The following is a 27,859-nucleotide window of genomic DNA, read 5'->3' as shown; positions in this document are numbered from 1 at the left end:
TGGATCTTTCTATATGTTTCTAGCAAAAAGAGTTTTATTGTCTATCTCAAAAACATTGTTGTTGCCGATCTCCTAATGAGCTTGACATTTCCTTTCAAAATACTGGCCGATTCAGAAATTGCACCTCCACAGCTCAACACGTTTGTGTGCAGATACTCCGCTGTTGTTTTTTACACAAACATGTATATCGGGATAACATTTTTTGGCCTCATAGGTTTTGACAGATACTACAAAATTGTAAAGCCTTTATTCACCTCCTTTGTTCACACAGTTAACTACAGTAAGGTGATCTCTATAATCATATGGTTGTTGTTAATTCTTATATCATTTCCAAATATGATTTTAACTAATGAAATCGCTAAAGAAAATTATTCCAGAAAATGTATAGGTCTTAAAAGTGAGCTTGGCAAACAGTGGCACAAAGCATCAAGTTATATCTGTACAGGGATTTTCTGGATTGTTTTTCTTCTGCTAATCATTTTTTACACTTCTATATCAAAAAAAATCTATAGCTCTTATAAAAAATTCAGAAGGAACTCAGATGTGACCAAGAGAAAAACCAGCCGTAACATATTCAGTATCATGTTTGTATTTGTCATTTGCTTTGTACCCTATCACCTCTGCAGAATACCATACACCCTCAGCCAAACCAGCTCCCAGTTCCCCTGCCAGTCACAAAAGGCTCTGTTCTACACCAAGGAGTTTACTCTCCTACTGTCTGCTGCAAACGTGTGCCTCGACCCCATAATTTATTTTTTCCTCTGCCTACCCTTTAGAGAAAAGCTGTATGAAAAACTGCATCTTGAGCTGAAAAATTCAAGGGAGGTTGAAATTTCTAAATCCAGAAGATCAAATACATTTCGGGAAAGTATAAATATAGTATAAGTTCAGGTCTGTGAAATAACACACTTATGAAGGTTATTTAAGAATGCAAATGTCTCAAAGAAACTGAATAGATGAGAACTGGTAATAAAACAGAAGAAAGGTTTCAGCATAAAATACCAGGTGCTGTTTTCTCTATACAAAACCATTACCGCAAGTTGCCAATACATTTACCATGTGCTATTTCAGCTGATGCTACGATTGCATTATAGTGGGATATGACCCATCAGAATCTGAAAAAAAGAGAGGAATAACCGGAACAGCCCATTCTGAGCTCCAGGCCGCGGCGCTCTGCCCGCATTGTCCACCAGAGCCGGGAATCGGGCTCGTCTGCTGCTGCTCCTCAGGAAGGCAGGCAGGACACGCAGGAGATCAAAGCGGCCTGAAGGGCTGGGAACGGTGATGGCTCCACCGCCACTGCCGCACAGCCCTCAGGAGCCATCGCAGGAGGTTCAGCACACGTCGCTCTGACTTGGCCTCCACCAGCCCAGAAAAGAGACCCTGAGGGGAAGCGCTCGGTGTGTTTAACAGCTCACGGAGCGGAGCGCTGAAAGCAACATGCAGCTTAAGGAAGGACTCTCTTCCAACAACTGGGAAAAAAAAAGGTTTAAAAAGAAAAAAAAAAATACAGATCAAATCCTCAGATGTGCACAAAGCCTGAAAAACCCTCGGTAAAACTTATATAGGTATTTATGTATTTATTTTAAAAAAAAATACAATTTCTAAAGGGAAACATTCTATAAAATTAAGAATTAAACTTGATTGTTTGTCACCCTTAGGCACCAAATGTCAGAGTACTTCTACAAAATGTGATGCTCAATACAAGCAATGTTTAAAGAGGATTATTCTATAAAGTAAATAGCACGGTTACACTGGACTCAGGACATTTCCGAAATAACACGGTGTACACCACAAATGTTGACACCAAACTGACTGGGATTTTAGTACCTCCCCTGCTGCTGTTGCAGGAGGTAAGAACACTCGAGGAGCCGTTTGAAAACACACACGTACAGCTGTCTAGAAACTCTGGGGTATATTTAAATCGAAAAAGAATGATTTGTTGGATTTTCCTCTGCTTTTGGCACAATGATAAAGCATTTTGCTCTGTACAAAGGTAATAGCTGAAAGCCACCAACCTTCCCTATATAAATATAATCTTTTTTAACTGTATTTTTCAGTGCAACCTTTTTTTTTTTTTTGATTGATAGATTGATTTTATCATTGTACGGGGAAAACACACTTGTGCATAAAGTACTCACAAGAGCTTTCAGGCAATGGCTCTGGAAGCTGAATGCTTTCATTTTACTTAACAAAGAAGACAGAGGAACAGAAATCGCACGCGCTTCACCTTTCTGCCACTGTTTCACTTTAGTCCTAACAGATAATCTCTCAGGGTGAAGGATTTTTAAACAGATGGTCTTTGAACCTTCTCCAAGGCTGTGGGTAACTTCTCTGGCTCCGAGACCACCGATCTACAGTAAGAGTATCCTACCATCACACAGGACGGCATTTGAACCAAAGGACCGGAGACCTCCGAACTGCCCGCTGCGTTCCAGCACACCTCCGTGGAGCCTGGTTACCCCGCACGCTCCCCACTTGCCTGATGCGCTTCCCCGCAGACCCAGCGAGCCGCCAGCGCCCCACACACAGGCAGCAGGGGCCGCAGGAGCCCCGGCCCGAACCAGCCCGTAGGCACTACAGGAGAAAGCTGCGCTTCGGTTGTGTTTTTTTTAAAGAAAATCCATAAAAGATTATTTATATGGATCTTTCAGAGCTCCCTGACTCTTGTCAAACTGAGACTTCGCAGGATCTTCTCTCCAAGCAAGGGAAATAGTCTGCAGGGGAAGGGACTCTGTTGCTTTGTGGGAGATTTTTTTGTCATTTATGGCAAAAACATTTAGCTCCTTACATGGCACGGCTTGGTATTCGCCTGCGTAAATCTAAATAATTGTGGCTGTGAAAGCACAGAGGCGTACAGAGATGAAAACACTTCCACAATATACATTTGTGTAACTTTATAGTTATTTTGCAAGCTTTGAAAAAATTATTTATATTGTAAAATTGCTTCCTCACTCCACCAGATTACTGATATTAGAACAACAAAGATGTACATAAAGCACTCAGGGGAAAGTCTGCTGACCAACACACTTTCGAAAAAGTGACACTAAATTTCTAGCTTTTGGTCCACTGTGAACCAGAACGGAAAGGTATGGGGCCAATTTGTTTTCTGCACTGGGTGAGTTAATGCTTTCCCACCTTTCCCAGCACATCACGCCTCAGACAAACCCAGCCAGCTCCCCCGACACCCACGAGTCTTGTAGTCACACGAAGTGCCAGCTCTTGTCTTGTCAACCTACCACCTGGAGGAACTTCCCTACAGCTCTTGCAGTGAAAGTTCTGGGTAACCCAGAGCTAAACGAGGTTCCCGTTTGATGGCAACCTGGTCCCCAGCTGCAGCTCATCCTCCTGACTCACTCGTGACGCGCTCCGTGGCACTGCAGGACCAAGAAGCTGGGTTTGGTCTGGTTATTCTTTGGAGTTACGCAGCTGGACCTGGAACCTCTTGCGAAGGCGTGGTGCCCCGGGAAGAACCAGCGTGCATCGCAGGCTGCCGAGAGATGTCAAACACACGTTTGCACAGAGAGGCTGTCACACTCATACATTTCAGCCTCCCTCCCCCAAGCCCAGTGGAGTTACCGGTCATCCCTTTGTACGGAGACACTGTTCTGCTGTTCAAGCCCCTGACATAAGACCCAAGTGGGCTGGCACAAATCTGCTTCAAAAAGCCCATAAATGCTGAGCACGTAAGTCTCACATTTAAACTATACATCACCGCATAAACCTGCCCCAGCCTTCACCGACACCGCACAGCTGTCTGCCCAGAAGCCATCTCAACATCGCGCTGCACAAATGGCAACACTGCAGGTACTGTGCAATGGGTTATTTCTGCTAATACTGTGGTGTAAGGCTTCAAAATGGACCATCTGCTCTGTCACCAACAGAGCACAGCAATTTTTCAGGAAAAGAGCTAAACCTAGCAAATGGAAACCCTTCCCCCAAACGCTGTTCCAGGAGAGAAAGCTCACTCCACAACTGCCTCAAAATATAAAAAAAAATCCTGGTTGTGCAGAAATGAGCAATAAGACTCTCACAGAGTTTAATTTTGCAGGATGCCATCTCAAAAAATGATCTCTATTGTAAAAAGCCAACACAAGCAACTCCCCAAGGAGGGGGCAGATGGCACTTTCATCTGCCTAGCAAGGCTACACAGTCACAACCAGCAGAGGCAGTGAGGGAGCACCTCGTGTATTTGCTGACTTTAACCCAGAAGGGACAGGAGGGAAGGGCTAGTCTTCCTCTGCCAACACCCTCAACACATATTCTCCCATCTCACCCCAATACGTAAGTTATTATTAATACATTATTATTTTTATGGGAGTATCTTCATTAGCACATCTAATAATCATCACTTTGGGGCACCGCATATCTGTAAAACACTGTTTAAACAATCAGAACTAAATATTGATAGCTGACAGGAGGCGACAGGGCAGGCTGAGGAGGTACCCGCTATCTGGCAGCAGGCGGGTGTGCTCCGCCGGCTGCTGCTGAGGTTCACCCCCAGGACGTGGTTATCCACCCGCAGTATCCGGAGTTCACCCGGCGCTGTGTGCCAAGCCGGGCAGGTCCCCACTCTCTGACAGGCTCGGTGACACAGCCTACGCTGAACACATCTTACTTCCTTATGCTCTGAAATAAATACATGAATAGGTTTTTTCTTCATCAGAAATTGCTATTTCTGCTCAGAATTCATAACTACCTTATGCCAAGATTGCGCCTATTTTTCATTTACAATGCTGAAGTCACAATGGGCTAAAAATTTTAATCTGTCAATGAAAGTCATGAAAAGCTGCAAGAGAAAACACTAAACTTGCTAGTTTGTGTATGAGAGAAACTTCTTGGCTGCATGATTAAAGGACAGCAAAGACACAGCTCCAAGAGTGCTCCTGACAGACACACCCCCATAGCGCCACAGCGACTGTCACAGCCGTGCACAGAACGAGGAGAACTCTCCCAGCACTAATTCGTACCGTCTGCTCATTACTGCGCCTCTGACGCTGACCTGGAACACTTCTCTCACGATTGAAGATAAGCTGAAAGAAAACCAAGTCTTCGCAAGTGGGTTTTTTAGCCTGGCCAGTGCTGGCTAACACTTAACACTCTCCAGGGCTGAAGAGAAGGAACACACAACAAAAACGGGCTCAGAGACGTGCCCTGACCATAAGCGGCACCCGGCTGGCAGCCACAGAAATAAGGACGAACATGCTGTAAATGCACACTCCTGGGCAATCCTGCCTCTGCTCCTCCAATTCAAAATTAAAGAAAGCTGTCCTTTTAAACTTAACTGCACCCCTTACAGTCCATCTTTAATTAACTTTAATCCCAAATAAGTTCCACGGGACCCTTATCTGAGGAGCCTTGAGTAAATAATCCCTGAGGCAACCTGCTGAAGAAGCTGGAGAAAACAGAAGGTGACGTCTCCTGGGGGGATGGTCAGCCACCCTGGGCACTGGCGCCCCCCGAGCGGGTGCCGGGGATGTCACGCGATCGTTGCACAAAGCGTTCACCCACAAGGAGCGGCACCGGGCCGGGCAGACGGCCGCTCTCCCACGCCCGGGCAGCGCCGTCCCGCACAGCCCCAACATCCCCACACACGATGCTGCGACATAACATCGCACAGTGTCAGAGTCCAACCCCGGGGCAAGGAGAAACCCACAAGGACTCCGAGGTACATCCGAACTCGCTCCCCATCCGCGCTGGCTACTCTCACACCCTTCCCCTGCGCCCAGCTCCTCCGCCCCCGCCGTGGGTGACCCGCCGCCCGCCGCCCCCGTGGGTGGGCTAGCCCACGGCTCTCAGAGCGAGCCCAGGCTCTCCCTCCTCTACAGCGACGCCCGCGTCGGGGCTGCCCCTTCCCGGGACACCGCTCCCTGCTCCGAGCCAGCGGCGCTGCTCGGCTGGACCACACCTGCCCTGGAGGGTGCCCGGGGCAGGGGGCGAATAACGTCACAGCCTACTAACAGCAGAGCTCCAGGAAGGCTCTGCAAACTTTTTCTGGAGGTGAAACCTTTCTCCAAATGAATATGCGACATGTGGAGAGGTACCAGAAGTGATCGGACACAAGAACCGCCCACATAAACCTTTGGTGTGCCCAATTCAAAACACGAGGCTCCTGATGCTCTTTTAAAGGTCATCAGATTTAGGGGTTTTTAAGCTTTAGATGTTCTTTTTCCTAGCTTTGTTCTCAGAAATTATTTAATCATTTTGGCTAATTCCCTCCCACACCAGCACCCCTTCCCTTCCCCGCGCCACCCCCCAGTCCCAGGAGCCAGCCAAAGCAGGCACACATCGTGGGAAATTTCAAATCAAAAGTCAAAAATTCAGCAAAGTTTAAACCACAAAAAATAGGGGTTTATGATGAGAAGTGCTCAGCAACTTTAATTACAACAAAATCTACCATCTGCATCTCTAATTTATGAACTAAAATGGCCTTTTAAATTAGACATACACTGAATCACAATAAAAACAGAATTACCACTCAGCAGCAGACTCACGTTTTCGTGTTTCCCGAAACACTTCTATAGGAAGCGCAGACCAGTTTTCAGTAAAGGGTCACCTAACCATCACCTTGTCTTTTTAGACCTGGCAAAGTTTTCTGAGCTGTAAACTGACTCAGCAGAAAAGGGGAGACACAAACACACACACAGAGGAAAAAACTGACGGAACGCTACCAAAAAAAAAGAAAAATACAAGTATGGAAAGATCAGTTTTGCATGATGAGCATAACACCATAAAACTAGTCCATGTTTGCTCAAAACCAAACACAGGATGATTCCACACTATGAAGCTCTGCAAACATTTCGACAAATATGGTCTGAACTTTAAGCTTATGACTAAACTTAAAACCAGACATTCTTAATTTGTTTCTTCACAAAGCTCTGGTACGTGATTTGTAAATTCCTGTGGATTCCCAACTACAACAAAGTGCTACCATTTGGGGGTTTCAGTATTGTCAGCACCTTAGCCCCCCAGCCTGCCGCCAGACATTTTCTCTTGGTTTTTTTAAGGAAAAAAAAAAAAAAAAAAAGAAGCTTAATTATAAACATTTCCCCTATACCCTTAATGTGTCATTTGTATTTTTAATAGTGCTTGGCAAATGTCCAAAGGTTTAGAATTTTAATTGCTATCAGTAGAATCCCTATGTGCCTTTAAATCTGCAAATTAGGTTGCAACTCCAGAAAAAACTGGAATCCCAAGCAGGAATATTGTAATGAATGAGGGCCACATCACAAACCCCTGATTCCAGAAAGATTTTGTATGTAAGACAGGGGAAGGGGGGGAGGAGTTTCAGATTCTTAAAAGCAAAGAAACGGCCATCAAGGTCACACATCTACAGCCCCACGTCAAGATGCCGAGACCAACCTGAGGAAGATTTAGGAACTAGGAGACAGAGCCCCCGTGCTTGGGCTGACCAAAACACGCGTGTCTTGTCATCCTTACACATGTGAACACATGACAAACATTTAAACCTAAATCTTCAGGCTTGATGTTAGGAGGAGAGTGTGAAAACTGCAGTGCCTCCAGGCCGGCGAGGTCTCGGCCAGCTGACAGCACTGTCCCCCATCCCTGCCCACCGCCTGGTGCAGACAGGGCAAGCAACTCTGACCATCCTTCCTCCACAAAAATATACTTTGAATTGCCGTAATTGTAATAAACCCTGCTGCTGACCACATCAACATGTCTAATGCAGGTCTTTCGCAGCCGTTTTGCTCCCCACGGCTCTCCGTTCCGCCCAGCCCAGCGCCCACGGTGCCCAGCGTGCGCTGCCCTCGCCGTGCCCAGCCGCCACCTCCTGCACCAGCAACGGGAAAGAGCGGTCTCTCCGGGCTGTTCCGTGAACACTGACAATTTTCTGCCACCTCTCTTTTAGGTAACTTCCACGTGGTTTAGTTATTTGAATGCTGGTTTTAACTGCGTCAATCAGCACATTTAAAAACCACAGACACGGTTTAGAAAACCAGTAGACGCAGCTGGAGAAAAAGATTAACGCGCTACTGGACTGCGAGAGCAGTCGCCGAGAGACATCAGACCTTTGCAGACTAATGCTCAGAAGACCCCAGAGACCACTAAGACAGGTATGTGCTTTTAGTCTTTGTCTGCTCCAGCCGATCTAGAGCTACATAAATACACAGCCTGAAACCCTGACAGTGCCAAGCGCACGGGAAGTCCGGCTGAGGTACGCAGCAACAGAGCCGCTGCCTTGCCCGCAGGCAGCGTTACTGGCTGCGGCCACGCTGTATCCTCGGAGGCTCCGGTTCCCCCCGTATTTCAGGGCTCAGTTCGCTGGGCTGCACGGTGCCCCAGCGCCGGGAACTCCCTCCGCCCCAGGACGGGGGCAGCAGGGCCAGCGGCTCCGGCAGCGCTGCCTGCTCCGCACTCACACTGCGCTTACCGCCCAAACTCAACTCCGTTACCCCTCAGTCACGGAACAGTTCTTCCCTATAATTTCTAGTGAAGCCTAAAAAGGAAGCAAGCAAAATTACTTAATAGCAGCTTCTTTCAAAATGTGCTTTTTCTAAAGGCTTCATAAAAACATACGATTTATTTACCCTCTGTTCAAGTAGGAAGGGAGAGCAGTTTGCAAAAAACTTCGGACTGATTAGAACTTTTTGCTCACCTATCTGACACATCCGTGACTGGTTTGACAGCACATTAACCTCAAAACTCCCGATACATTTTTTACAGAGTAAGACTGCTACAAATATCACCCTTTTTAAGGCACAGTTTCAATTGTTCAAAAGTTGTGAAGTTTTAGCATGAACGTTATCTTAAACAGATTCAAACCTTTTTTATGGTGTTTTGGTTGGTTGGGGGGAGCGCTGAACAAACACTCACACAGAAAGACTGCTCTAGTGGAAACGTTTCTCAGAAGTCTATATGCTTTCCAGAACAAATCCTAACACATTTCCAAACTTTTCCAACATGAGAACAAAGCCCTCGTGAATATCTGTGAAGTAGCACGAAGAGGGAGAAAAATATTTCTTCCCAATTGCATTTTTTCCATGAAATTCATCAAACAAAATTCTCAGAGAATAACTACTGATGCTCAGGAAAAGCTGATGTCATTGATGTATTCTTGGTTCTTTTCATAGGTTCTTGATAATCTCCTAGCAGCAAAACCAACTTGCACAAGAAGTTTACAATGTCAAGCAATGTTTCACACTGCCATATCGGTGAAGAAATGGAACCTTTTACCTATTTTTACTACTTGATTTTTCTTATGGGATTTATTGGAAGCTGTTTCGCACTATGGGCATTCACACAAAAAGACCAGAAACAGAAGTGCATGAGCATCTACTTAATTAACCTCTTAACAGCAGATTTTTTATTGACTTTGGCATTGCCAGTAAAGATTATTGTTGACCTAGGAGTTGCGTCCTGGAAACTGAGAATATTCCACTGTCAAGTTACAGCCTGTTTCATCTACCTGAATATGTATTTATCAATTATATTTTTGGGATTCGTAAGCATGGATCGTTGCCTTCAGCTAATGCACAGCTGTAAGATCTACCGCATTCAAGAGCCTGGATTTGCCAAGATGTTGTCTGCAGTCGTATGGACAATGGTCCTCCTTATAACAGTGCCTAACATGGCTATTCCAATAAAAACCATTGAAGAAAGACCTGGTGCAGGATGCATCGATTTCAAAACAAAATTTGGAAGAGACTGGCACGTGTTTACTAATTTCATATGCACAGCAATATTCCTGAATTTTTCAGCTGTGATACTGATTTCCAATTTCCTTGTTGTTAGACAACTCTACCGCAACAAATACAGCGAGAGTTACGCAAATGTGAAGAAAGCCCTCATCAACATCCTGCTTGTAACTGCAGGCTACTTGCTGTGTTTTGTTCCATACCACATCGTTCGTATCCCCTACACTTTGAGCCAAAGCGACACCATAACCAGCTGCTCTCTGAAACAAGCTCTCTTTAAAGCTAAAGAATCTACTTTGCTGTTTGCAGTATCAAATCTCTGTTTTGACCCTATTCTGTATTACCATCTTTCCAAATCGTTCAGATTGAAAGTCACTGAGACTTTTGCAGCACCCAAAGAGGCAAAGGTTTTCACAGACGAAGAGGTGCAACACAGAAGCGACCAGCAGAAGCAAGAGTACGGATTCTAAAATGCATCATAAGAGCATGCAAATCCGCAGTACGAACAGCCGCTGTGCCACTGCAAGCGTGGCTACCACGGTCAACCACATGCCTGCTGAGTAAGTCCAAGCAGAAGGAAAAAACTAGAGCAACACCAATGGCTTCGTTATACGTCCACACAGCAGGTCTGGACTAGCAGAATGTTCAATGACCTACCAAGGATCTGCAACACTTCCGAATACAACACGTTCAGACTCAAACATACCTTCTAGTTATTTATGGCAAACACCTGAACTCACCTTTTCTAAGTTAATTATTCTATACTTACTATATTAAATGACTTGGTGCAATCAAATGAAGAGATTATTTAATAGCAGTTCATACGCTGCAAAGTTTTCACGGATACAATTAACCCAAAAGCATTTTAGAGGGCATTATTTACTCCAGAAAGTGATTTTAAGCTGCACTGATTAAAAATTATTGTATCTGCTTACATCACACCTGCAGCCTTTATAAATAAATTTCTTGTCCTTGCCAAGTTCCATTGCCTTTCCTTGCTGTTGCTTCAATGAATATGAAAAGTTAACATGTTATTACAGAAAATTCAAGGAAATTTTAAAATTAAGACAAAGAGTAAGTATAAATATCCAGTGTGTTCTCTTTGCTTATTTTATTTATAAAAATTTAGAAAACGGCAACTAAGTTCATTCATATTCTAATTTACAATTACTTCAAAAAATAATGCATCTGTAGAATATCCAATAAGTAAAATTAAAAAAAAAAATATCAATTTGCATAGGCAAAATCCAGCTATCTGTATTAGCTCCACCTGTAAATCAAAAACGTTTCAGGAACAAAACCAAATCAAGTCATCTTTCTTCTAGTCCTTAAAATGGGCAAAATATAAATCAAACTTTAACCAAGCATTCAAAACTGTCCTGAACAGAAATAGTTCATTCAGTATTCTCATAACAATTCACCTGCAATAAATCAGAACCCAAAGTTTGTGGAGTCAGAAATGTAATGCAAAGAAAACTGCGGTTATCACACCATACTGTCTCATGACACTTCCTGTACTGGTAGGATTTCACGTTGTTAAAAAGTTATCATTGTTGTTTAAACAAAACAAAAAAATCTCAAGTAGATATGTTCCCGTCCGAGGCGTGTTCAGTGTTCGGGCCCTTTTCCCAGCACAGTAGAAAACATGAAAAGTCAACTGCATGAGGGTTTGGGATCTGGAATGTTATTTGTGGGGCTTTCTTCAGTTCCCAAGAGCCCACAGACAAACACAACAGCAGCAGTGAAAAATCCACGCTACAAACAGCGAGGAGCGGGTGGGAGGAAATAAGACTATTCTGTCCCTTATGTTTCGGAACTACTTCTTTCAGATAGTTTGGTATTCATGCCTCTGGCCAACCACAATAGCACATTTTCTATTTAGGAAAATTTTATTAGACCCCGAGACGTGGTGGTTTTATTGCAGTGCCTGTCTCCTTACTTGAGTTAGTCATCGCACATTATCATACCCCTTACGTGTCCTTCCAGCCTGTCCCCTTCCGATAAAACGGAGGTGCCCGTGCGCTGCACTAAAGCCAGCCCGCAGCGCACAGCGTGTGCCACACTGGCAGCAACAGCGGCACGCGAACCCACCGGGAGCCCTCGGGCAGGGGCCGCACAGCCCAGCTCTCCTCAGGCAGTGAACTTTTCTTCCTTTAAATGCTTTGCTGTCACATCAGGCACCACCGTTACATGCACAAGTACGGAGGTCACTCACCAGAGGTATAGGGAAATGTGTTGCGTATTGCAAATGGCGGAGGAGGTCATAATTGGATGGGAAAATCAGTTCTCTCAGTCTTTCCCTCTTGACTGACTTCTCGCTGGTAATTGAAATTCTTCTGTCTAAAGAAGAGTTCACATTCTCGCAGGACTCCCCAGGCATCGGAGAAAAAATCTAAGTCATGTAAAACAAACGTTTAAGGTAAGTGTAACCTCTAGCTTTCAAAATCCAGCAATCGCATTCAGAGATACTATTTTGCTCTTGCTTACAGTTACTTTTTAAACATCTGAGGTTTTTCAAACATAGACAAAGCAAGGGCAATTGTAATCAAGCCTGAAAATTAAGATATGTATACACATTATACCTCTATGCATATCTCCATTGTTATTAGACAAGTTTTAAACTAGCGATATTCAGTCAGGAAAAAAAAAAAAACAACATTATGATTCAGAGCAATCTCCACACTTGTTATGGTGCTGTGACACAGAAACCGAGATACTCCAGTGACTGAGGGAAAATAATGAAAAGGGTGAAGTGGGAGGTGACAGGAGACATTGTAGGCAGGCATGGATATGCTCGAAACCACCAACAGGACAGACGTCAGGCAGAAAGAGGGGTCTGGATACCCTGCAAGTGGGTCTGCACTGATAGGTCTGGGCACAGGAGTCCGTGCAGCTGCAGAACGAGGACCAGTCCAAAGGAAGAAACCATGAGATTCAAGAGTAATGCAGGGTCAGGCTAACCGTAACGAGAAAGAGACGGGAGCACATTTGGAAGACAGATCCAAGACACAGAACAGTCACTTGAAAAGCATATGGTATCAATTTGGCGTTCCTCGATGTCAAAGAAGTGCGTAAATCTGCGTATTTATTCATGCTTAACTGTAATACACAGCACTGAATATGCTGGAGGCAAGGTGGAGGAAGGGAAGGAGGGAGAGAGGAGTGTGTGTGCGAGCACGCATGCATGTGTGCAGGTGGACAACTGGAGGAAACAGAGAAGAGCAGTAAGTTGTCATACAGCAGAGGTGCGGAGAAAGGAGGCGATGCACTGGCACAGAAGTCGGCAGAGACTGGATGCCAAAGGACATCGGCTGTCGATGGAAGAAGCGAGGTGGTGCTGGGGGCACGGAGAGGCATTCAGTGACAACAGCAAGCAGCAGACACAGACATCAAAGGCATGCAGAAAATCGAAAGTTAAACCTACTGGAAATTCCGAACCAAAATCTGTCTTAAAGTCACTCTTGTCTACATCATCAAAGATGCTAGCGGTTCCTGAGTCAATGCCCATGTGTTCCATAATACTATGATCCTAAAAATTGCCAGAAAAAAACCAAACATCAGTCACATTTTACTGAAGACTCATTTCACTGATCCCAGGAAAACCCAAGCATTCCACCTATTTAAGAATTAAGAAAAAGTACTGATGGTAGGAAGTTCTCAGATACTGACTTTATGGTAAAGCTTAATTCACAAAAGTATTTCTCAAGCCTAAATCCACAAAAGCACAGAAAAGGGCAGGAGCTAAAGAGGGAAACAAAACTTTACAGTATATCCCCATGAGCAATTCTGCTCCAGGGACACCTACAGAACAGGAAGCTGACTCTTGTACCTTCCCAGGATCTATCTCCTACTTTGTTGTACCAGGAAAGGCGATTTGTAGAAACCCCCTGTATTTCAGGGGGTTGGCCATGAGAACGACATAAGAGATATATAAAAGAAATTTAAAAGAAATATCAGAGGATGCTTTAGCTGCCCAGAGGCTCCACATGGACTGTGGAGCAGAACAACAGGCTACATCTCATCACACCAGTACAAATGTGGTCCGCAGTCCTGAGTTTAAAATTGCCTTCCTCTTGCTCTCGTTTTAAAAAAGTTTACGAACTGCTCGTCTGATGGAAGACTCAGGATTGCACCCAGACCATGCACGTATGAGTCATGAGGTTTGGCTTCACAGTCTTCTGCCGGTGGCTGTGTAGCACACAGCAAGCTCCTGGTCACCTGCGAGCGGATTACCAGGCATCGCGCCGGCACGGCCCGCGCTACACAGAGGACGTGGGGCTCGCTCCAGGCTCCCCACTGCCTCCTCCTCCTCAGAGCTCTCCCTTCTCTTCATTGAAGCACATCTGCAAATAAGTTTTTCCACTGGTACATTTAGAAGTCTACATTGTGCCTTGTTGTTTGTCCTGAGTTATTTAGGTCACCAGAAAACTGTCAGTTCAGTATATTTGCACCAAACTGGCAATATTTACAGCTATAGACAAAAATGAAGCTAGCGGATCACTTTCAGTCTTCTCAAAGACAAAGAAAGAGACAAGGAGACAGAGATTAAAAAACTTAGTGTCTTATATCTGAAATACCAATGCTTCAGTGAAAATCTACGTTTAATGAAATGGAGTACCAAATATGAGAGAAATAGCATGAAATGTTACCTCCAGTTTCACATCATGATCCTTGGAATAGTGTTCATCCACAGCTTCTCCATTAGGTGAACGTGGTCTAGTAGTTGCAGTGATTGACAAGTCTCCACGTGATATTAAAGTGCACATGTACGCATCATGGGAGAAAACATCATGACGAGTGAATTCAGAAAAAAGCAGCACCAAATTCACAAATTCTGTCTTCTCATGGTCACTATTGGGGTCAGCTACCCAAAAAAAAAAAAAAAAGGGCAAGTTAATTTTAAAGGCCTACTGAAAATGTCTCGGGCATCCTGCACAGGTTTCTCTTTGTCTCTACAGAAGAAACCATCTCCCATCTAATTTGCATGTTTTCGCTTTGCTGTCCACTCCAGACACCAGACAGACTTCAGAGCGCAGCGGCTCACAGAGCATCCTACCCCTACACATCTGCCCTGGGTGGGTGGGTGTCAGCAGGTAAGGACAATGCTCAAATACTTCTGAAAATTAAAGAGAGGGGGGAAGGGGGCAAGGACATTCCTGGGGTGAAAAAAACTAAAGCTGAAGCTTTGGATTATAACAGACCACCCAACGGTTGTCCTTTCCTCCCAAATCATATAACTGTAGTAAATGTTACAGTCTTATCTATAGTACTTCTATATTCATAACAGAAAACCTTCTAAAATATTTTCGAAGAACTCAAGATCTCTACATGCCAGGCCTCCAAGACACAAAAGCGGTATTTTATTAGAGCTTGCTAGTGTAGTGTATTTTATCTATTAAATGTGCTCACGCACATCAGGAAAAAGTTTATTAAAATAAATGCATGTTATTTCCCCAGTGCCAAAGCAAAGCCTACAGAAACACAACATATAAAATCTTGTTAAGTTTTCCTTCGTCACAGCTATATTTAATTTGACTTGTTCTGTACCACAGAAAGTTTTGCACCATTGCAGTTAGCAGAAAATAGTTTTTTACCATGCCAGGCAACAAAATTTCCAGCCACAGAATGACTAAATCCAAATCATCAACATTTATTTAAAAGCAAATTATGCTTTACAAGTTCAAATTAGTTCAATATATAACACTGTATGTGTTTAGAAATTGTCATTACCCAGCAGGACAGAAGCTGCAGCAGCGAGCCCAAGAGCGCAGCAGCTCGGGGTCAGGACTCTCCTCCGCGGCCCCCCGGCCCCACGCGTGCGGAGCTGCCCCCCGGACCCGCGCCCCAAGCAAGGCGCGCGCCTGGACGCTGCGCGGAGCAGCGCCCCAACACACACGCCTGCAGAGCAGGCCATCTGCCCTCCTTCAAAACATAGCGGTGGCACGCTTTTCATTTTGGAGACACAAGCTCAACCACCGTAAAAACTATACAATACCACATAACTTGCCCAGTGCTCAAAAACACCAAAGAATATTTCAAGCAAGGCAAGCATTCCCCCGCGGCTCTCCCTGCCCTGCAGAGCTACCCGGGTGAGGGATGACACCGCCTTTGAAACAAGCAGATCAGAAACACAACTCCAAATAACACAAATAGTTTGGATGGTTTATTAAAACCAGGGTCACCACTGGCACGAAAATAGAGTGCTGCCAATACCTCAGAGCCTGTAACAAATTTTTAAGAAGTTTCTCCTTTTTCGGATATTGAGAGTTTTCAGTATCATGTTTCAAACCACTTAAAATCCCCTTTACTTTAAGGGCACCAGAAATAAAAAATGGTACTGGCAGTAGTTAAGATAGCAGAAACACACACTACAATATCAGACAGTTTTATTAGACCAAGACATTTCATAGAGCAAACTGCAATGAACAAAATTCCTGTTTTCAATCCACCTATTTGTCATCTAACAGCTTTCGACTTTAACACTTGTGTGTAATTTCCAAGTCAGTCACTTCAAATGTGGATGTGTCAAAAAGAGGCAAGTGTTTGATGTTAAATATGCATAGAGTGCAAGTAATTTCCCCAAATCTCTTACAGGTTAAACAGAAATAAACATAGTTTCTGCCAATTTTCCTTCTGTGAAAAGAACGAAATAAAAATCACAGAAAGATCCTTTAGTGAGGCAGATTTTAAAAAAATGTGCGTATGAAAATAGAGCAGGCAATCACGGAAACTGTGAAACACCCGCTACAGCAAAACAATAACTTCAGCAGCCAGACAGCAGACCAGTTGCTTCTGACCTACTTTGGAATATAAATTAATTAATACTTACATAATGAGGGAGCTTGCGTGTCTAAAAACCTTAGCAGGACATTCTGAAAAACAGGAAGACTGGAACCTGTCAAGGAGGCTGAAGACAGAGATTCCTTTTCATCTAGGACTTCAGATTCACCACATCTCTGCACAGTTAAATAAACAAAAAAAAGCATGTATCTACACACAAATGCACATACTATTCCTACAATTTGCGTCTGAGGCAACTGTACGTGCAATTGTTTCCTACCTCTTCATAAAATCCAGACTCGCTCTAGAACGACAGGTTTTTCCCATTACCTAGTTTGGTTATTTCTAAGGTGTTTTACTTAATCACTTTGGAATACTTATTGAAAAGGAATGCCTGAGACATGTACCATCATCTGCAACGACACGGTTTCATATAAAAGCAAAAATTTAAGATACGGAACTTCCAAGACCAATGTGAATACAAAAGGTAACTCCTGTTGTTTGTGCAAATTACACTAACTATAGTAACAGCCAGGGCAAACATCTCTGCTTCGAGCGGATTTCGGCGCGAGTGAGGCAGAAGCAGTACAGCAAGCTCCCTTCCCCCTAATTACTGGTTGTGGTGAGGAGCGGACAAAGCAGAGAGGCTTTGGAAAGTGAAAGTCTTTTTGCACCTCACGCTGTCTGTATGTCTGTCTGCACAGCTGCGCTTCTGCAAGTGCTCTCACCTGCCTGGCCCACACCCGGGCTGAACGGACAGCACACAGCCCGTTCTGGGGACCCTTTCTTCTAGGAAAAAAACAAACCTAAACAGAAGCCCCATGCAGTACGAACTGCCTGCTGGCGCTGCTCGCATGCAGGTGAGGCCAAGGCAGCGGTGCTCTGGGCTCCGGGGAATGCTGTGGCAATGCGAGGCTGCAGTGAACACACCGCCTCTCTTTAATCCTCCCTACACCGCAGATGAAACAGGACCGAAGCTTCAAGGCGAAGCGCCAGCTCGTGCAAGCTGGAGTAGGGCCAGTGGCCACAACAGACCGACAGCAGTTTGCATCAAAGATGTCACTGCAGCTCCCTGCTTCTCCAGTGAAACGCTTCATTTCCCCTGAAAACAAAGGGGTTCTACAGAATGCAAGATTTAGCTACACTCGAATTTTGCCTCAAAATAGATCCGAGTTTTGGAACCCTCCCAGAGTCCCCCACCAGCCGAACAGCCCTGCCCCACTGGCCGGACCCACACCCCTCTTTTTAAGGGACTCCAGTTATGTGGCACCCCTTTATTCGGGCAAGTAGTTCACAGGAGTGAAACACTTCAAAGAAACAGATATCAACCAGCTAACATAGACCGCTCTGAGTTAGGCTGCAATTTCTTCTTATTTTAAAGAGAAGGCTTTTCCATTTTAAATCTATCTAGAATTTTAAAAAACTGTAAACTGATGACAAAAATCCCCAGTGCTCCAAATGCCATCAAACTTACTTGTTTTGTAATGAGTAGATATTAAAGTCATGTTACCTCAGAAGTATCTAGCTTTCTAAGCATACCGTTCACACTGTTGTAGAAGTAGAAATAACTTACTTCTGCTTCAATTTCTGCTTGTCTCTTCTCCAGGAGTTTGGCTACAGCCATGGCCCTGTGCTTACCGGACCTTTTACAGCTCACAGCCCATTCACAAAGCAGCGTCACCACGGCTTCGTCGTTCGGGGCTACCTGTGCAGTGCAAGAACAGAGACAGAAAACCGTTTCACCCACACAGCCAGCAGGCTTATTTCTGAGCAAACAGCTTGCAGCAGCCACTGCTCTGGGGGACAAAGACAAAAGCTGGGTTTTGCCCTTTAGTCCTGACAGATGCACACATTTGCTTTATTCATACTGTTTTCAAATGAAATATAATCTGGAAGCCAAAGAGGGAAATCTCAGGTTTCACACTGCTGATACTCAAATCAAAATTTTCCTTTATCATAATGTTGCTTCACAAAACCAGAAGAGTGTTCTGCTTTCTGAGCAAGATAAACAGGAAAAGCATACCATACAGAGCCTCTCAACCCACTTAACCACACAGAATTTATGCTTTCCTTACGTTAATTCTTCCAAACCTCCTTCGTCTGTTTCCAGACCATTACTTGCATCCCACTGACTTATTTAAAAAACAAAACAAAACAACCCTAACCTCTAAATGCGTATCTATCAGATAACCAAGGCTGAAAAACTCCCCAAAAGCTCAATTTATTTCTGACCTAACACAGACATTTTTAAGAAACGGTACATGTCTTTAGAAAAATCCGTGTTTACAGAACAGCAACGGGACCTAGTATGTTTACATCTATTGAGCGTTCATCCAACCTCTGCTTCCACTAACCACCCACATTTTGGAAGTATTTTCTTCTTGTGTGCTACTGAACTGGATCTGCTGAACTTCCTCGCTCCTGCCCCAGCTGGCTACCATCTCTGAACACTTAACCATAAGACCAACCGGCAAATTAAGCAGGTGTGATTTTTCTTCTTTCCCCAAGATTAGTGGAAACTACACCTGCAAGTAAATATTAGAAGGGCTAGAGTCAAGCACGGCACCCTCAGAAAGCAAATACTTTTTTCAGAGTGATCAGGCGTTACAGACCCCCAAGTATGAAAGTTACTGCTTCAAAGCTATCCCAGTCGTCCTCCTCAAAAATACAAAAAGCAACAGTGTGCTAAACAAGGCTGGTGTGTAGATGCACACACATCACACAGAGAAGTTTCCTGTAAATACGCTTCAACAGGCGAGCAAGAGATACTGAATGACTAGGGGTGGGGAAGTGGAGGGAAGAGGGGAAAATGCTTTTCTCTTACCCCAATGAAGTGACGTGGTAACGTCCCCACTGATGTGGTTAGATGCAGCCAGCTAACAACAGAAGTATGGGTACTATATATTTTTGAAGGCAATGCAGAACACCAGAAAGAGTCTGATCTTCACACTGACTTCTTTCCCTTTCTGCTAACAAGGGAAACCATGCCAACAAAAACACGTGCTTCTGTATCTCAAGCATGAGACACCAACTCAGAGCTCAGGCAAAGTGCATCAGGTCACCCGTCCCCTGAACCTGCGCCCGCGCCGCATCGCATCCTGTGGCCTCCCAGGGACGGCAACACAGGACCTCCCTCGCCCTCTTTCTCACGGGAACGGCACCTCTCGCAGAATGGCCGAGCAGCTTGTCTTCTCAAGCAAGGAGCAGGTGATGCTCCCGCAGTGGAATCCCTTCAGAAAAGTAAAGAAAAGCCTTGAAGAGGGACGACAATGGGACACTAACGCCAAAGGTCACAGCTCACCATGCTGGGGCAAACACGGAGAGGGAAATCCTGGCAAAAGACATTTAAAGGAAGACTTACATGGGGTACGGTTATTAAAGTGTTCCAACACGCTTTAGTTCTGACCCAAAGAAAAGGGTGTAGGTTGTTGTGGGAAGTGTCAAACCATAGAAGAAGAAAGTCAATTTTTCGGCTTTCAATTATTATCCTCTTGAGAGAAACGAGGGTGCTCTTCCTCAAAGGCACAGGCACACACTGTGCAAACACTGCCAGCACGCAGACAGACACTGAGGAATACATATGCATGTGCACATGTGCAAATATTTCCTTCAGACACCGCCTGAGATACTAAGCCAAGAATATCAGGCTGTTACTCAACTGTCCTCAGAGCTACACTCAGCTACACTGAGCACTGACAAGCAAAAGCACCGAAGCCGGCAGCCAGCGAGCTAACCACTTCCACTGCTGCTGCTCCCGCCGCGCAAGGCAACGGACGTTTCAGCCTTATGACAAATGTGAGAACAGCCCAAAGTAAAACTCCAGTCACCATATACAAGAACACACACACACAAAATTCAACCCAAATTTCCCATGCCCGTGTTTCTGGAGTCCTAGTGAGTACTATTTGCAACTTCGTGCCTGTGCCGCTTCCCTCTGAGCACTACGAACACAGGACTCGGCAGGGCTGGGCTTGCCTCCGCTGCTCAGCCCTCCAGTCCCCGACGGCCATCGCCCTGCTCAGGGAACAGGCGCGTCGGGGAAGCAGCTCACACGAGACCGACCTACCTGAGGGGGGGCTCCCACAGCCCCCCGAGCCTGCGCACCCCCAGGTTACAAAGCCAGATGCCAGGAGGGCGCAAGCATTTGTAATCAGACACGCCGTCTGTACTTACAGGTTGTAATTAACAACTGCACACCCAACTGTCTGCCATCAGGAGCTACGGCTTAGTCCCCTAAGCACATTTCTTTCACGGTGGGTGGTTTGCTTTACAGTCTTTCATGAAGCTCATTCACAAGGAGCACAGTGGAAACTAAATAACATTGTGATCAACAGCAAATTGCAGACGTAGAGTTTTAGGTATTACGCCAGCAACAGCCACTGTCTTTCTATGTTTTTAAACTAAAGATTGCATAAATGACTTACTCGATAGCCCAAAGAAAGGACAAAGCCCAGGGCAAGCTGATGTTTTTCTGTTAAAGCTGGATGTTACTTCAGAAGTGCTGTGAATCCTTACTTTTGAACAGCACTTCCATGTGTAGCTCTGTATTAAAATTCTCTTAACAAAAGGGATAAATAAAGGACAGACCTTTATGCAACACACAAGAAAGTAACACGAAATTATCCTGGGCAGGACCGCATTGAGGTCTACATAAATTAACTATAGATTAACTCCTCGTCTGTTCTACCTGAACTTCAGAAGATCTCAGAGAATGACTGATCTGCTTCAAGCAGCTTATTTTCAAGGGACTATCTGGGTTTTGGGGTGGGAGTGGTGGAGGTGGCGTTAAAATTAAACAACTAGACACAGCTCTACAGTTAAGAAAACAGACAGTTAATGCTGATTCTAAACAAGTCATCTGCTAACACTGTGATATTTATTAGTGCAAAAGTATAAAAATAAATCCCCAGTTCTAGGCCTATACTACATTTTCAGAGATGTAGAATCCAACATCACCACAAAACAAACACCTAGAAGTGATTACACACCTTAAAAATCACAGTGTTGATGCTGCAGTTTCATAGGTATGCAGAACATAACCTCTTTTGAAGGGAAAAACGCCACCATAAATACTTGAAACATCAAGGTGTCTATCCATCTAAGAATTTCAACCACACCACTTTTAAGTGCCTAAAACCAGTGAGTTTGGTTCTCAGGAACTGAGACGTGCAGCAACCAAAAAAAAGTTACGCGAGCGCAGTAACGATTCGAACCCTCGATGCAGGCTTTTGTCGGGCCAGTTGGCCTCACCAGAGCCATGCCCACACCCCGGGCTGTTGGAACACGGGGCCCCGCAGCGGCTGAGAAAAGTAAAGTTGAAATGTCTAACCATCAAATACTTTATTTTGCTTTTGACTGAAAATAACAATTCCATTTGAAGGCTGTATCAAGTCCCTGCAATATAAACAATTACCCAAAACACATACAGCAAGTTTGCCTCTACAGCAGCTGACAGACAGTGGAAGATTATGCTAAGCAACCCACAGCTCATCTGTAGGGCCACAAACTGGAAAATGAGTTAGCCCACTGCTGGAAAGTCCAGCGCCGAGTGCTCGCTGCCTTGCTGAGCGTGAACAGGCTGTGCTGCTCCCGGGAGCCAGGGCGGCGGCAGCCGTGACGCTGGTATCGCACGTGGGAAAGCCCGAGCTGCCGGCCCCGCTGCGCAGCCACTGCACGACTTCCTTCCTCCCCGTGCCGTCCCACCATAGCTGTACCTCATGGCTTCCTCCCTTCCCACACCGCGCTTACTTAGACATGCTAAGAATGTAATTACGTAACACCTCTCAGAATAATCGGGTTCCGGATTTGTCTAATTTGGGATCTCGTACCCACAGACGGTCTCGCCTGGAAAAGTGCAGACCACATTTCAGAGGGGCACAAACCACTGCCTTGAAGAGCAGCATGAAGATCGCATTTGTACCCTTAAAATTTCCAGGGCAGGAAAACAAAAAGCTCAGTTCACACGTTACCTAATGACTATGTTTTGCAGGGAAGACAAGGCATAAGGTGCTGGAGCAGAGAACAGGCAGGAACTGCACCTCCCTCGGGCTGGGGAAAGCTCTCCCACAGATGAGACCCTTCCTCAAGATTCCCAAACCTTCCACAAGTCCTAATGAAAGAAAAACCCTTCAAGGTGGCATCAACCAGGAGAGATTATCTACACCAGGCAGCACACACCTTCGAAGCAAGACTTCAAGTTTAGACGACTCACTCACAACCCAGAACAGCTGCAACCTCTGAGCCACCAGGCAGCCCCTTTCAGAGAAAACCCAAGGCCTCATTTCCACCAGCGTATAACTGGAGCAGAAGGCGGGTGAAGAAAAGAGTTGGGTTGGTTTTACTTTTAAAAAAGCACCACAATTAGTAACACAGGAAAGTATGAAAAGGAAAGTATTAAACGTTACTGTTCCTGATAGGTTTGGAGAAAGGAAGCCAAAAGTACTATTAAAACTGCTTTCCTTAATTCTCAGCCCTTTTCCCACTAGTCCTTGCTTTTATTTTTTAATTAACATTTGCTACTAAGGAACTGGTTTGACTTTGTGCCAGCTAAGGCCACCGTTGAGGCACCTGGACTGCAGAAGTTACCTTTTCGTGGCGGAGGCAGGATGAGCAGGGCGTAACGCCCAGCAGCTCAAATCACTCAGCGAAAGGAAACCCCAACCTCCTCCCAGCTCACGGAAACCTCCCCAGAAAGCAGCCAAGTGTGTGACTCAGGGCCACCGGGGAATGCCCGTGCCGTTTGTCACCGCTGCTGGCCGGGCTGCCGTGCACACCGGGGAGCTGCCGCCCAGCCCAGCGCCCTCCTGCGCTGGGAGCCCCTTACGGGAACTCGGCGCCTCTCGCCGCGCCTGCTGGCCCCCGCGCCTTTCGAGGGACAGAGAGGAAACCTTCCTCCTACCCGGGACACACTGCTGCTTCTCGGGTCGGAAGGGGAGAACAACCACCTTGTAGCAGGCGTGCTCTGTACCAGATGCCTGGGAGGATATAAATCAAATACTTTGTAAATACATATATGTACACACAGAGATATATATGTGTGTATATATATATTTATATGGCTATTCCTGTCCCTTTCAAAACAGGAAGATATTGAAAACATATTCAATCAAATCATTTAACAAATCTGAGCAGGTGGTTATTGCAAAGTCTGTGTCGCGGGAAGCCAGTCTGTCCTTAAATCATGAAGGTTAAAAAAAAGACAACAATGAAAACTCCGATTCTTTCCTAGTACGCTAGAGCTCAGTCTCAAAACAGAGATTGCTTTATTTCTAGTGTAGAATTTTATCATTTAAGAATGTTCCCTTTAAATACTAAGCTATTTTTTTTTCCAAAGGTACAGTAGCTAAATAATTTTTTTAATCACAATTCCAGTTAGCATTTTCAAATTAACTCCTCAGTGAAATAAAATTAAAGTTTTAACATTAAACTCCAAATCTGCTTTCTAAGAAGACAAGAAAGGGTTTTCAGAAGCCGTATTTTTATTAAAGGAGACAAAGAAGGGCTACAATACAGCAACATTTGTTAGTACAACCCACCTTTCTCCAGAGAGCGGGTAAGGAAAGACAACAAGAGACAGGAACAAGAGCACTATCAGATTTTTGTAGGAAAAAAATGGGGCTGTGCCATCCACAAATGCCTGGCTCAGAATCCCAAATCCACACAAGTCGACGCCGCTCACAGAAACAGTCAGGACAGCTCATTCCATTTGAAAACACACCTGTGTATCTGTAACAAGGGAGCGCTCGAGGTGTACTACACTCTATGGAAAAGCAGTTTTCAAAAGTGTGGGGGTTTTAAATCAAGTAAATGCACTGACACTAGCAGTGCAGACTAAAACACGGAAGGTGAAGAAGAGCCTCTGACTGCAGCCCAAGAGGGACACGGTCCCTGCAGGATGGCAGGCGTGCTCTGCCTACACACCGCAGCACTGACGACAGCTCAGGGACAAACCTTGTTACTGGAGTACGATTTGCGTATTTGCATTAAACTATGAGACCATGTCCAAGAAAATATTAACCACCGCTTTGAAGTTGTCTAATATAAAAAGAAAAAACAAGTTGTGTTCTTTCTAAGGACCCCATCTGTTATTTAAGTCATAGAATAAATTTTTCCCTTCCAGAGAGATTTTGTACTTTAACTCCCTTAGACACCTCGGTGAGCAGGAATCTGACATTGGATTTACTGAAGTAATAAAGGGTGAAAACACCCACACAAACAAGCTTCAGATAACTAAGCAATTCAAGCAACTGAACTAATGCTAGCTGCGTATTAAAAATACAAGAATGCTCCAAACATGCTCTATTTTCTCAGTGCTTATGGAAATGGACTCTGATTCTGCAGATATTTCAATCTGTACAATTTTGCTCATCTTGTCCTTCTTACCCGTCACACATCCCAACACACTCAGATTCAGGTCCCTGATGTAGCAGCAAACTGTTAAATTGTAGCTTACTAACTAAAAAGGCATCATTAGACCTCCTTTCCCACAGACGCAGCGGGGTTGGGTTTTTTGTTTGTTTGTTTCATTTCCAGCAAAGTGATCTCAGAAAGACAAATATTAACTCTCTGCATTTGTAACAAGTCCTATTCGTGAGAACCAAGTTCAAAACAGGACTTTTTCACTCTAAAATGAAAAACATCTCTTGGCATCATAAGAATGCAGCTGGATTTCAAAGACAACATGAGACGCAAGACCTAAATACAAGTTCAGAGATCGAAACTTTAAAAGCAATCCGAGTGCGCAAGTACCCACGAAGTTTCAGGATTCTACATAATAACTTCAAGAAATTCAATATCAGTCCTTAAAAATGAAGCACTCTCTCCTTTCATCCATCTACTACTGCATACTAGCTAGAAAATACCGGTATGAAGTTTCATTTACTGGGTATCCCTCCCACTTAGGTGTATTTCAAACTATACCTAACCAAACAGTTCATTCTGAAAGGCCAAGATTACTACTGATTTGTTTTTTGGGAAAAAAAAAAAAAAAAAGACAACCAACCTTTCTCAATTCCCTTCCTTAGTTGTACCTATGAAAGACTATAACCAGAAGTTAGGTGAGAGTTGAGTGGGTTTAAGCCACATGAAGATGACAGGTGAACTGAAAGAGGAACTTTCACAGACATTATGAAAAAGTTGCTATCACATTCTCTAGCTCACTCTTCTGAGGACTCTATTTTCGCACAAACTGACTCAAGCCTTCAGACGGAGTGATCTTTAAAATGGGGTGGAGAGGAATCAAAGGTGTTCCAGATCTGGACAAGTACAACACAATTTTACTGTAATTTAAAACTTTACAGTAGCAATACAAACTGTTTACTGGATTTATTTATTTAAAGATACCTCCACAGTAACCACCACAGTGGTAATCATTCTGGAGCTGTGCACAAGAGATGTTTTGAGTCAAGGAAATGTCAGATGGAAAATACCTGCGGCTATAAATAAGGCCAGTAGTTTTCTCTGCAATACCATCTCAAATGAAAGTGAATTTACTGCTTTATGCCACGTCATAGATTTCTAGATTTCGAGTCCTCCTACTCAGCCAAATCTACACAAGTCAGTGAAGCAGAATTAGAAATGAAAGGTCTTTTGTCTGAACACTGTGCACACGGTCACACTCACAAGGCAGAATTGTTCTTACCATATTAATTGTGGTATCTTTATTGTCTGTCACACCTTCACACCAAAAGAATTCAACAACTGTTGTTATCATTTGGAACTTCATGGATAAAAAGCTGAGCATCTGACGGATGCAATAAGTGCTGCTTTCTGGGTTGCACACAGAGCCTGATGGAAGCCCCGTGCCCATAAGGAATCCTACCACACGAGAGCGCCCAGGCTGTGATCTATGATTTAGGCTCAGACAGTCCTACGGGATCACACAGGGATCATCACTCTTAAGACACAGACACAGTCCGTGAGACACTGCAACACTATTCGTATCTCCTATTTAAAGTCTGCTTAATAATGCAGCGTTTAATAATGCAATCAGTGCTCCTCCATGCGAAGCCTTCTCCAAGTCACTGGAGAAGCACTGGATTCTCCTCCCACTTCTGTGGCCTCTCTCGAGGTCAAGGATGGTGGGTTTGTTCCGGGTCTGGTCAAAATGTGGATTTAACATCACATTTTCTCACACAGCTTCAATGTGCCACCTCTGATATATGAAACATGACGCTCAAAATCTGAGCTCTGTTCAATGCCTGCTGCCCATCTGCCCTATTTGTCCTACTTAGATTCAATGTACAGCGCAATCCAGCACCTCAGTCCTCATTTTCCTCTGGTTTGCTCTCTCATGTTCTGTCACCAATGTCACCAGATCCCAGCCTTCAGCACCACTCCTCTGCACCTTCCTGTGGCATGAAAAGCAACCATTCTCCCCACAGAGCCCAGGACACCCGGCCTTTCAGCTAACCTGTCTACACCCACCTACCCTCCCTCACTCCAGCCTGTTCCCCAAGTCTTACTTTTGCTCTGACACTTGGGAGTCATGAGTTACATACTAAAACAATTCTGAAGAAATCAATAGTGTGTATAAAGGCAGCATCCTGAGCACATTTGTCTGTTTTCAGTCCCTCTCAGAACCTAAGTACTTTGTAGCAGGAGCCACTTCATTCCATTCCAGCATGCGCCCAGTGCTTTGGAGCACCACTCTCATATACTTCCACTGCCATTATTTGCAGTCTTCGTGACAGTGTTTGGCAATCCAGGAGGAAAAATGCACAGGAAAGAGCTTCCAAACGTGTTCCAGCAGGGCTCACATCAAGACAGGGGTAGCAGACAGCTGTCCTTCAAAGCATGTTTTGCTTTAACTAAGGATGTCACTGGGCAGACACCCTAGCGATGGACATCTTATTTACAAAATAAAAGCCGTTAGATGAGTTGCCAGCTGAAAGCAGAGCATACACGACCCCGCAACCCCTAACTTACGCCTTTTTCTGCCAAGAAAAAACAGCCTATGTTTACTAAGGGGGAAGGAAACAGAGACAAACAGAGACAAACAGCATTGCATGTGGCGACATCCTTGTGTGCTTAACCTTGCAGCGCCGCAGCCGATGCGCAGTCGGTGCAGGGAGGCGCCGACATCCAGTGGCCACCAAGCGGCTCCGCAGCCCTTCTCTGGGACGCGGGGCAGGGCTTCGCCCGCCACAGGCACTCACCACCAGCCTGCCCGGCAGGTAAGAGCTAAACCCTACACTGGTAACTCAATGTAACTTTGGAAGTTCGAATGTGAAAACGCACGAGTACCATCAGTCGGGCAGTGAGCACCCCCAGGCAACCTTTTGTCTAGCTGCCAAAAGTTAAGCTCGAGCCAAGCAACAACTAACAGTCTTGAAAACTCCAGAGGAGCTTAAGAAGGTGCAGATAATTTAAAAATTTGATTTCCTATCAGCCCAGACCCACTAAGGCAAGACCAAACTTTCAAA

At 44.8% G+C, this 27,859-nt stretch overlaps 2 protein-coding genes across 2 annotated transcripts in view; one reads left to right on the top strand and one right to left on the bottom strand.

Moving 5' to 3' along the window:
- The window catches only part of MED12L (mediator complex subunit 12-like), a 138,738-nt gene that overhangs the window by 100,924 nt on the left and 9,955 nt on the right, over window positions 1–27,859 (bottom strand). The window contains 4 exon segments of the mRNA XM_009884389.1: window positions 11,872–12,048; window positions 14,306–14,520; window positions 16,486–16,612; window positions 18,010–18,141. Coding sequence (XP_009882691.1) covers window positions 11,872–12,048; window positions 14,306–14,520; window positions 16,486–16,612; window positions 18,010–18,141 — 651 coding nt within the window.
- Window positions 9,143–10,126, top strand: GPR171 (G protein-coupled receptor 171). Its single transcript, XM_009884460.1, has one exon. It carries the CDS (start codon window positions 9,143–9,145, stop codon window positions 10,124–10,126), a length of 984 nt encoding a protein of 327 aa, XP_009882762.1.

This window comes from Charadrius vociferus, unplaced genomic scaffold (assembly GCF_000708025.1).
Source record: "Charadrius vociferus isolate BGI_N301 unplaced genomic scaffold, ASM70802v2 scaffold104, whole genome shotgun sequence".
Classification (NCBI taxonomy): domain Eukaryota; kingdom Metazoa; phylum Chordata; class Aves; order Charadriiformes; family Charadriidae; genus Charadrius; species Charadrius vociferus.
Note: the sequence above shows the minus strand (reverse complement) of the source record. Positions and strands in the feature narration are given on the sequence as shown.

Bases quoted from the DNA above. Each gene is read 5' to 3' on its own strand.
- GPR171 (XM_009884460.1), top strand. From the start codon at position 9,143: ATGTCAAGCAATGTTTCACACTGCCATATCGGTGAAGAAATGGAACCT.